Below are 12,123 nucleotides of genomic sequence, written 5' to 3'. Positions count from 1 at the left end.
ACCTCCTAAGGACTCACAGCCCAGCAAGATCCCCCTAAAAGCCCGTGGGAGTTGCTCCTTCACTTCGCCACTACATCCGGCTTCTTCACCTGCTTCTCATTCTGGTGCAGGTAACGTCAATGGTGAGAAAGAGAGGCAGTACTGCTTACTTGCTTATGGGCTCTCTGCCTATCAAACAAGTAGCAGCGACCATGGGAAAGAGCGGGAGGAGCAATAGCAGCCGGCAGCATTGGCAGCAAGAAGGCAGAGTCAGCAAGCCAGTGGGCCATGGACAGTTTTTTGCCTAATGGCTCTCAAAAACCTGGAACTCACAGGGCTACTATGCTGGACAGAACAAAAGCACCGGCAGAACTCTTTTGAGAAAAGTAGGACACACATGCGACAGATATGTACGTAAGCCACTACTTCCGCACCCTCAGCGCCCCAGTTGACAGACATACCTCGGCCCCTCCATCTTTAAAAGTATCACTGTAAGTACTATCAGGAGTGCTTCTCTGGTCATCTTTCACATAGGTTGAGTGGGGCGTGATGCTGGGTACTTCGTAATGTCCGTGCTCAAATATAACCCCCCGGTGCTCCTCATTTTCTCCCCTTGCATAATGCACTGATGGGGCCATGTAAATCGGGGTATAGTCTTCTGCTTTCACCACCATCACTCCTGTCACAGAAATAGAAGTTGGGCTTCCAGATACACTGGAACTGAACTGCTGCTCCCTTTTGGATGTCTCCAACTGCTCCTGATTCAAGGAAAGATTAACTGGTACCGTTTTCAAGACCTGCACTCTGTTTTCACCATTGCTGCTCACATTACTCTGAGTTTCACTGGTGGAAAGACAGTTTCTGAGGGTGAGAAAGTGAAAAAGGGATCATGAATGAAGTTTTATAATTTTATCTTACCAGTGATGTTTAGTATGTGCAGAAATCCTAGCTTTTTTAGACAGGTGGATGCATTTGGAATTTGAAAAAGTGTTGTGAACACTATTGCAAAATGGCAACAGTGTAGAACCCAAACATTCACAAGTAAAAATTGCACCAGAATCCAGGAAAAACACAACAAACAAATCACAGGAAAAACACCCATCACTCTCCAGTCTCCTTTTCAATCCTCAGAGACACTCCCTATATCCCCTCCTTTAAGCATGCCAGGATACTTGAATGGCAGAACCATCTGATCTGGAGTAAAACAACAGAGAACCATGGCTCTGTTCATATTACTTTGATAGAAATGTCACAAGGATTGCAGTCTGAAGCTTTGATACATGCTCTGCATGCAGAGCTCCAGGGTATGACCCAGAACTTAATATCACAGTACACTGGGACAGTAACTGTTTTGGTTACTATCTTCTATAAACCTCACACTTCCTTCTTTCAATTTATTCAGCTTGTCAGTTCTTGATTTTTTTAAACTTGGCTAATTTTACTTTTTGGTACATATCCCAGCTGCTTTCCTTAACAGCCTCCTTTCTGTAATGTTTTTTGGGAGTGGGAAGGGAGGAAGATCACAAGCCATCAAGCTTCTATTCTTATCCAAGCTGAGTTTTTCTTAGATGAAGTTACTGATCTCCTGCTTTAAAGAATACTGTACCTTTTATCCTGGTCATCTTGATTATCATTCACTTTGTTAACAGGCAATAGTCTTTTATCTCTGGGAACCTAAAACAAAGGACATACCATATGAGTGTAATTTGTAGTATTTCTATGTTTTTGTTTTTGGTTTTAAGAGGAATCTTTCAGCATGGCTAGAAATGGTAGGACTGGTGGCTTACGGATGGACCAGATATGATTCTCCAGGCAATTTTATCTGATTCCTGGTGACCTACTTCATTGTAAGATTAAGGCATCACGAGCCATTTGCCCACAATTTCAAGGCCATTCCTCATGCAGATATGAGTTCTGTGTATCTTCTTCTTTACTTTCAATGCCAGCCCATTGGGGTAGGAAAGCAGAACAAGGTTGAGACCATTTTCCTCCTTAGCCAAATGGAAGTTGAGAAGTGCATCACTGGAACTGCAGTTCAGGAGGAAAGGGATAACCCAACTGTTCATTATGCTCACAGCCCAGCTCCAGTACCGGATCCAAGCTTTTGAGGGCCCTTGCGCAAGATACCCTCAAACTGGCCCCCCTTCTCAGTGAGCCCACCTTCTGTTATTTTATTTATTTATTTATTTATTTATTTATTTATTTATTTAGAGGACTTCTATGCCGCCCCATTCACCGAAGCCTCGGGGTGGCTCACAATCATAAATAAATAACATAATATAAAACAATATAATTTAGCAGTATAACTGTAAAATTTAAGTCGCCCTGGCCAAAGAATAAAATAAATAAATAATATTAACAATTAAAATAATGTTTGAATAAAAAGGTCCTAGCCTGGTGCCAAAAAACAAATAATGATGGGGCCAGGCGGACCTCTCTGGGGAGCACATTCCATAGATTGGGCGCCACCACAGAGAAAGCCCTCCTCCGAGTACTTACCCTCCTAATTTCCTTCACGGAGGATTCCTGGAGAAGGGCCTCTCCCGCTGATGTCAAGGGGTGGGCGGACGTAAGCGCTCCTTCAGGTAACCAGGACCCAAGCCGTTAAGGGCTTTATAGGTCATCACCAACACCTTGAATTGGGCCCGAACTTCAATGGGAAGCCAGTGAAGCTGACGGAGAACTGGAGTCATGTGAACATAACACCCAGTCCCCATCAGCAGCCTGGCAGCTCTATTTTGAACCAATTGAAGTATCCGGACCATCTTCAAGGGCAGCCCCACGTAGAGCGCGTTACAGAAGTCAAGTCGGGAAGTCACCAACACATGTGTCACTGTCGCCAGGCAGTCGTTCTCCAGGTAGGGGCGCAGCTGATGGATCAGCCGAAGCTGAAAGAAAGTGCTCCTTGCCACCGCTGTCACCTGAGCTTCCAGTGAAAGCTCTGGGTCGAGGAGCACTCCCAAGCTGCAGACCTTGTCCCTAAGCGGGAGTGCAACCCTATTCAGGACTAGGTTCAATTCACCTTCCCCGAAGCCCGATCCGCCAACCAACAGGACCTCCGTCTTGTCTGGATTGAGCTTCAGTTTATTGGCCCTCATCCAGCCCATCACCTCGGCCGGGCACCGGTTCAGTACAGCCACTGCCTCACCCAGATTGGTGGAAAACGAGAGGTAGAGCTGGGTATCATCAGCGTACTGATGATTCCGCAGCCCACACCTCCTGATGACCTCTCCCAGCGGTTTCATGCAGACGTTAAACAGCAAAGGGGACAAAATGGACGCCTGCGGAACTCCATGGCGTAGCTGCCATGGCACAGAGCCATGGTCCCCCAGCACCACCTTCTGGAATCGGCCATTAGGACCAGTGGCTGTCATTTCAACCCCATTCGCATCATTGCTACCACTTGCTTGCCTGATAGGCAGACAGCGAGGGAGCAAGTAGGCAGTCGCATCAGCTGCCCTTCCTTCACACCCCCCCTTTGCCTGGGCCAGAGCCAGAGGCAGGTGAGCAAGCAGGCTGCAGCAGCGAAGAGGGGAGGATCTCCAGGTTGGTGGAGCCCCGATGGGGAGTGAGCCCTCAGTAGGTGCCCACCAAGGTTAACCTTGACACCGGTCCTGTCCCCTCTAATGACTGGTACTGAAAGCATCAGCAACAAAATATGCACAAAACCTCAAGTGTTGCATCGAGTGTCACATGAAGTTTGTCCTCCATTCATAAGATAAGGCTGACAATGTTTTCTAGCTGTGAGTGATAGAGATCAGTGCGTGTTTTAATGTTCATACTATTTCTTTAGACTTTTTAAACTGTGCTTAGCTACAACTCTCCTAAAATGACATCCAGTAAAAAGCCATCACCACCCCTCTCTCCTCCAAGAACACCAAACCCAGAGCAACACTTAAACCATGCATAACAGCAAGGAGAAAACAAGCAGAAGCACCTGTCAAAATAAAAACATCTCAGTCATGCACCTAACACGACCTTCTTCTACTCCCCACAGCCAGATACTGTATGTCTTACTGCAGTCCCCATCAGTTCCAAAGGCCATGCTGATGGGAACAAGGGTAATGGGAGCTGTAGTCCAACACAGCCAGGGAGTATTAGAGGAAATCTGGCCTAAAAGCAGAGGTATTGAACCTCTTTCAGTCCAAGGCCTGAATTTCATTTTGAAGAAGACTTGGAGGCCTCATTCTAGCAAGGGTACAGCTGAAGGCAAAAGAGGCTTGATAAGAAAACCAGTGCCACCATATGGCAGCTTAAACCTCTTACTGCCATTCCTAAGCCTTAGGAAAGGCATTTCAGAACTTTAGAGAGGGGGAAAACTGCACTGAAGCCAGGAAAGAACTCGATCATTATCACCCATATCATCATCTTCTCTGTACCACCCTGGAGCTGAAGCTCTCTGAGCAGTTTACATTGGTTGGAGAAAAAGGACATGAGTATCTAGGGAACCCCAGGGATTGGATCTGGCCCCTAGGTCTAAAGTTTGCACCTAAAAAAGAGAAAAACAACTGTAGAAAGGCATTCCACAATGGTGGTGCCAATACTGAAAAGGCCCTGTCTCGCATCCCAGCCAACCATACTTATGAAAGCAAAGAGATACAGCGCAAGAGATGACAACCATAAATGCGAGAATGAAACAGACACCAGAAGACATTCTTTCAAATAACCTGGTCCCAGGTCACTTAGGACTTTACAGGTGATAACCAGTGCCTAGAATTAAGGATGAGAATGAGCCAGGAACCAGTGTAGCTTAAGCACTTGAGTAAAATGCTCTTTGTTCAGATTTAAGGGAAGCAGAGGCAAAAGTTTTGCGCTCCCCACCTTGTAATAATCATACAGTAATCCAAGAGCAGCAGCACTGTCCTCATCCCCATTGATGCTCATCATAGCCTTAGTAGCTGCCGTTAAGGGGTTCTCCAGGTAAGATTTCCAAGCTTCATCTTCGCTGGTGTAGGCTCTTCTAGTATTGAATGCAGCATCACTTGGCACTATAGTCACAAGCCGGTTTTTACTGCAGATTAAAAACAGGCACACTTAAAAGCATGCAGTGGGACCCAAAAGGCCTTCCCTTGCAATTCCAGAAAACACATTCACATTTCAGTGGCATATCTAATCATACAAGAAATGAGAAAACTTTTTTTAACCCAATCAATACTAGAAAAAGGCAACAATTGGCATTAAAAAGGAATTGGTTTGCTTAAGTGTCCTTAAGTATCAAAACACAAATTGCTATCTTATTATATATTGCATCTGTAAACTCTACTTTGTGTCAGGAATTCACACAAGTGAGCCCCTTTCACCCAATGCTGTAAATAAGTAAATAAAATAGATTGTGAGAGATTGTGGGAGTTGTAGGACAAAACTTCTGTAGGGTCACAAGTTGCCCATTCTTTCATTCATAAACATTCCAATTTGTCCATTTACTCAGCTGAAGATGGTTCACAGACTGGCTTCACACTGAACTCTGCTGATACTTCCTTATTTTAAAATGAACAACTAATTTGCTTGTAGAATAATAAACCAACTGGTTTTAAGTTATCTAAAAAATTACATGATAAAATAGTAAAACCAGTATATAGTAAAACCACAGTAATCAGCACTGGAAATGTAACAAATATAAAGGCAGCCATTCCAGCACCAGGCAGGCAAATCTAAATCGGAAAATCTAGAATTTAAAATGTATGCGAGAACAGGCATGTCTGCCTGGTTGCAAAAAGCCTTATCTTCTTTATTATATTTTCATACTGCCCCAAACCTGAAGGACCCTGGCTTCCTCAATAAACAAAACTTAGAACTCTAATGATAACATGGGCACAAAATTTTGGATATAATATTGAATTAGAAAAGTGGCAAAAGCTATGGGAGAGAAACATTAAGGTATCTTTAGCAACTTCGTATAAAGAAAATTTATATAAAATGTTTTATAGATGGTATTTGTTGCCAAGTCGATTAGCTAAGATGTTTCCAAATATGTCAAACGGATGTTGGAAATGTAAAGATGACATGGGTACTTTTTATCATATGTGGTGGACCTGTGAATATATGAAAAAGCATTGGATTAAAATACATAAATGGCTTGAGGAAATGCTACAAAAACCCTTAGCTTTTAAACCTGAAATTTTCTTGTTAGGCATTATACCGGAAAATATTAGCAAACAAGAAATGTATTTGATGCTACATTTAATCACAGCAGCGAGGATTGCGCTTGCTCAATACTGGAAGAGTGAGGAATTACCCACTGAGGAACTGATTTTAAAAAAGATTCTGGACTGTGCAGAAATGGACAGATTGACTCTATTACTGAAGGAGAAAGAAGATACTGACTTCTATCAAACTTGGGACCTTTTTTATGATTGGCTGAAGAAACGGGACTTGGCTTAGATTTAAAGATGTTTTTAAATTTTTATAAATTGATTTGAATTTGATTATAGAATGTTAAAAAGATACGTTATAAGGGGCTGACCCAGTACGTCCGATGTATTTGATGACTGACGTTTTTAGTTTTTAGTTTAAACATTTTTAATAAAAATCTTTATAAAAAAAACTTAGAACTCTATAATAACTTAGTAAAAGATAATATAAAATCCTTAAGTTTAAAAAAAAATAAAGCCCAAGTAAAAGCTAGGGTAAATGCTAGCAGCAGAGAATAGAATTACATTGTTAAGACTGAAGGGCTAAAAAGCCTGGGGAAATACAGTCTTCGCCTGGTGCCCAAAAGACCACAACAGGGGTGCCAAGCAGGGAAGGCATTCCACAACTGGAAAGCACTTCAAACAGCAGAGGGACCCAAAGAAAGGCCTTTGAGGATTATTTAGGGTCCTGGCCATAGCTAAACACATGGCTAGCGGGACTGCAGTCCCTGAACCACAGTCAAGGGGTGTCTACTTGCTACTCCCATCCAGCTTAAACAGCAAAAGAGGCAGGGAGGGAGGGAGGGAGCGTCTGCAGCCCTAGTCAGATCTCAGATGTTAGACAAAACATCCAGGCACATTCCAATCATTTTGCTAAGAAATGGGCAATCATTTTCTCCTATCATTTTCAGAGATACAAGCCTGGCATTTTTTGATGTGTTTAGCCAATGATCACAGCTATGATCAGCATTGGCCATACTGAGAAGTGTAGAATAACCATTTATCTGCAGAAGACACTTCCATGTTAGGGACATACACCCTGTGTTTTGTTTTTGGTTTGGTCCCAAGAAGCCATCAGAGTGCCTGCAAGTTGAAATGGTGGTCTGTATGAGCGTTTGCTGGCTTACTCAGCGGTAATGGTTTGACTAGAAGGCTACCCTATCTCAACTCTCTCCCTTCTACCCTTTCTAGCAGAAAACGGCAACACCCCAATTTTCCAGTAAGCAAATTGGGGTTTTTGCATTTCATACTAATTTTCGTTATTCACAGAGTTAAATCTGTGCAGTGCAATAACCTACAAGAAGAGAAGGGGACAAGGGGAAAGGAGAAGAGGGATTTAGAGTGTAATTTTATGCACGCTCGCCCGAGAGTAGTAATTCAGTAACTCTGAATATAATGGAACTTTTTTCTAAGCAGGCAGGCATACGTTTGTGTTAGAAGGCTGCAATTCCATACAAGTGCACCTCCATGTAAAACCCAACACACTGGTACCTACTTCGGAGTAGTTGCATTAGGATTTCTGTAAAAGAGGTATTTAAGCCACCACTTTAACAAGGCTATTTCTTCTGTTTTCTTCACAGAGGTATGAACACTTCAGTTATACATTTTCCCCCAGGGTTCTTCCTCTTTTGCCTTCTTGTATGTTCTATTACACAATTACAAGGTGGCAGTGTAGGGTAGTGAAATTGTAGAAGCATGTTTGTGCTTTCACATGGCAACTACATAAAAGCTGATTATTCTATTCTTAAAAAGTGTGGAAATACTTGGAAAGTACAGAGGTCATGGAAGATAATGACAGTGTAAAGCCCCTGGGAGCTACTGTAAGACATCATAATGGTACCAAAAATGCCTGTGTAGAGAAGCCTTAGGTTATGGTAGCAAAACCATACCAATAGCAAACTCTGTCCATGGGCTATCAGTAGATGAACCTGAAACTTCTCATCATACTCCATGCATCTGATGAGGTGGGCTATTGCCCACAAAAGCTTGGGCCAAGACAAATGTGTTAGTCCTTAAGGAGCTGTAAGGCTCTTTGTAGTTTTTGCTGTTAGTAACATTTATTTGAGTCGATATTCATGCGGAAGATAGAGTCATATGGGTAAGCCTGGGGGAAGGATGTTGCTCAAATGTTTAATCTGGATAATTAGAGTTGGTGCCAGTCTTCAGGCTCTGTCCTGGGGGGTGTCTATCAGATAAGTATCCAGCCAGAGTACTCGCTATTCCTCGACTCTGTTGCACATGCATGGAGAGAAGCAGATGACATGGAAGGCACAACTGGCCATTTTATAAGCTAGGGAGGCTTATTATGAATATCATGTAAGACCAGTATATTTTTCTAGTACAAAGTTATGTATCAAGTTTTATTAGGATTTATGTTTTACCTTCCCTCCACATTGTTATCCTTACAACATTCCTAAGAGTTTATTAGACTGAGAAGTGACTGGGCCAAGGCCATCCAGTGAGAAATGAGGCATTGGCCAGCCCTCCTCAGGCAACAAACTGTTGTGTCCATTTGTCTTGTCTGAGTGTTGTGCCTCAATAATGCAATGCTCGCTCGCTCTCGCTCTCGCTCTCGCTCTCGCACGCGCGCGCTCTCTCTCTCTCTCTCTCTCTCTCTCTCTCTCTCTCTCTCTCTCTCTGAGGTTTAATGTGTGTTTCTGTCTTCTGTGTCTGTGTGCTGTACCCTGTGAGACGGGAAGCTTGAATAAGTATTCAAGTTCTCTGCCATGGAAGCAATATCAGTCTTTTGCTTCCAGAAAAGCACAGACGCTCATTTCCACTAAAATATGTACCGTTTTGGCAGCACCACTGTACATTGTTGGGCATGTGTGCACACATAAATGTCACGTGAAGTTTTTGGATTAAGGGCAGTATTGGGAGCCCATTAAAGATGGGCTCATCATGGTCTTAAACTAGCCCTGGTCCTGGTAGGTGCACAAGGAAGGAGCCAGTGCACTATTGGCTCCTCCTGATATTGAGGGAGAGCCTCTTCTGTAACAATATGAAACAAGTTACAGATCTGGTCTGAGCAGGTTGTTTCCTATATGGAAGGAGGAGGAGGTTGAGGGAAATCCCTGCTGCTTCTGGCCAAAGGAGACAGAGGCCACAGCCTGAGAGCACTCTCTGGAAGGCTTTGTTTCAATCAATCTTACGCTTGTTCGAAAGGCAGTCCCCGTGAGCCTGTGGGGTGCAGTACACCAACTCTGAAACATGATGGCAGCGGTGACTGAATCTTTAACGGAAGAAGAGTAATGCACCATGAGTTGACCACAAAAAAGAACAGAACAGAACAAGAAAGGAAGGATGAAAATGGGGCACTTGAACCGACTGAGCACATTAAACCTGCAAGCTCATAATTTAGCCACTGCATGGAAATCTTGGGAAGAGGAGCCTAATCTCCCTCTGAGCATAGCAATGGCAGATAAAGAGGAGCTTGTAAAAATGAAACCATTTCTTTATTTGATTGGATAAAGGAGGGGAGAAATAAGTGAGGAGTGTGTGCAAACATTCCCTGAGCCCAGTGTACTTTGGCTGCAATAATAGGCAGTTTGATGCCCACTGCAAGCCCAGGAAGACTGAAACCGGGGACAGATACAGCCTGTTCTGGCAGGATCAAACAACCGGGAAAGGCACAGAGAAACACTAAACTAGTGGAAAGGTGCTAGCAGTCAGCTGCAGTTGGGAGATATTAGAGACTCTTTGGCAAGGGACAGGGTAGTCCCTGTCCTGTTTCCTCCCAGGAAGCACAAGCCACTGAGGCAGGATCCCAAGCTAACTTCATACTGTTTACTTACTGTTTAATATATTTACATCCTGCCTTTTTCCTGCAAGGAATCCAAGGCACCTTAAACAAACCTCCTCCTCACCATTTTATTCTCACAACAACCCCATGAGGTAGGTTAGACTGAGGGTCAGCCTAGACCAAAGGACACCACCTTATCATTTGTCTCAGACAGCAGTGTCTCAAGCTACACTGGTCCTGCTGATAGTCTTGCGGCAAAAGACACGCTTTTCAGGCAGAAGGTCTCAGATTCAATCCCCAGCATCTCCAGTTAGTGCTGGGAATTGAAGCCTTCAAGAGACACTGCCCACCAGCAATACTGAAACAGGTGGACAAATGGTCTGACCTTGGCAGCTTCCTATGATTCGCTTAGCCTGTGGCATATGGACCCTTGCTGAATCAAGGCAAGACTGGTTCTTATCTCTGTCTTCAGCACAAGAGCAAAAAAGGTGCTAAGGTCCTAAGGCGTCTGTCAAAATATCCTAGAGGGGAAGGCAAGGCCGGAGGACAAGGTCTTAGACAAGGCTTTCGTGCAATGTGCACTGGCTAGGAAGGAATGGGCTAGCCCTCCATCCCCAAGCACAGAATCTGAGGCTACATATATCCGTGCAGCAAAATGATATGTCAATGAGGTCGTGCAATCAACTGCACTCCTTCATGCAACAGGTTGGAGATACTACTTTTGAATGCTACCCTGCACAAAATCACACTTAACAATACTCACCTCCCTCCCATCAAAAGCTAGTAAATGGCTATACTAGAGTCTTGTTCCCTACTGAACTGGTTTTCTTTCTGCAGGGAGTGCTTAACATAAAAAAAGCTTTTCAAAATGTCAATCAGAGTAGAGCTCTTTGCAGGCTGAGCTGAGCTCTTATGCATGTGGGCAAGGAATCTGGGGATGGCAGGCAGCTAAAGGCTCCGACACCTGCCACACACGTTATCCATGCCTCGTTTCAAGTTTTGTGCAGAAAAGTCATCTTCACATAGCCGTTTTCTGCAAAAACAATGCGCCGGCACCATTCTCCTGCTCTGCACTGCTACTGAATACTGCAATACCCCGGTGAATGCTTGAAAAGAGAGATCGCTGCTGCTTATCTTAACATGTTGCTGAAATAACTTTTTATAGGTACAGTACTGGAAAATGAGTGGCAGAGGGAGCACGGGGGAGGGAGATAAGGCATAGGAGGAAATGATTAAATGTGGGGGAGAGCCTAATGATTACATTTTAAATGGCTCTCTTCAAGGTATGTTTCAATAGGTCTGCCAACTGTGGAAAATGCACTTGGCTTATTCTCTCCTCCCCTGGAACAGGCTTGCCGGCTTTACAGAAAGCACATTTTAGGGCTAGCTGTCTGGCTGTTGCTACCTCAGCCTGGCCTTGACCTTTCCCTAAGGCAAGGCTTCACTGTCCTCAAGCCTCAGGGCTCACCTGACCAGGAGCTGGAAGCAAACTCTATAAATTAATCTATGCTAAAGCAGTCAAACCCAAGGGCAGATGCAGCACAAGACAAAATGAATCCCACAAGGCTCCCAAAAGTAAAGGCTGGGACATGCCTGCTGGGGGTTCAAGAGCTGTGGGATCCTCAGATTGATCTGAGAAGGAATTCATTTCCAGAGGGCAGCTGCGTTGGCTATTACAGCAAAAGCAACAGAGGAATCTTGTGGCAGCTTGAAGCTTAACACATTTATTATTTGGCCTGTAAGTGGGTTTGTCAGGTTGGGTGATGTTTTTACTTTTGTACTGATTCCATAATTTATTTATTTATTATTTATTTTATTTTTTTATTTTTATTTTTTCGATTTATATCCTGCCTTTTCCTACAAAGGGCTCAAGGCAGCTTATATTATCTCTCCTCCTCCATCTTATCCCCACAACAACAACCCGGTGAGGTAGGTTGGGCTGAGAGACTGTGACTGGCCCAAAGTCACCCAGTTGGGTCCATGGCCGAGCGGGGACTCGAACCCAGATCCTCTGAGTCCCAGTCCCATGCTCTTAACCACTACACCACTATTTATTGATTAGATTTGCATCCTTTTTTTTCTTTTTTAAAGAATTCAAAGCAGCTTACATCATTTTTCTCCTTAAGCTCTCAGATCTTATCCCAAAAACAACCCTGTGAGTTGTGAGAAGCCTGGCCGAGCCTGTGACTGATGCAAAGTCACCCAATTGACTCCATGGCTGAGTGGGGACTACAACTGAGATCGCCTGAGCCCCAGCCCTCCCACGACACC

General features: G+C 44.0%; 1 protein-coding gene across 1 annotated transcript in view; it reads right to left on the bottom strand.

Annotated features, from left to right (window-relative positions):
- Positions 1-12,123, bottom strand: part of GRHL2 (grainyhead like transcription factor 2) — a 93,274-nt gene that overhangs the window by 64,918 nt on the left and 16,233 nt on the right. The window contains exons 2-4 of the mRNA XM_044421461.1: positions 4,801-4,990; positions 1,586-1,653; positions 441-840 (exon numbers count right to left, since the gene is read on the bottom strand). Of these exons, the coding sequence (XP_044277396.1) occupies positions 441-840; positions 1,586-1,653; positions 4,801-4,990 (658 nt within the window). The remainder of the gene's footprint in view (positions 1-440; positions 841-1,585; positions 1,654-4,800; positions 4,991-12,123) is intronic.

This window comes from Varanus komodoensis, unplaced genomic scaffold (assembly GCF_004798865.1).
Source record: "Varanus komodoensis strain SLA01 unplaced genomic scaffold, ASM479886v1 scaffold12, whole genome shotgun sequence".
Taxonomy (NCBI): domain Eukaryota; kingdom Metazoa; phylum Chordata; class Lepidosauria; order Squamata; family Varanidae; genus Varanus; species Varanus komodoensis.
The sequence above is the reverse complement of the archived record's forward strand: the minus strand, read 5'-3'. Positions and strand labels throughout refer to the sequence as shown.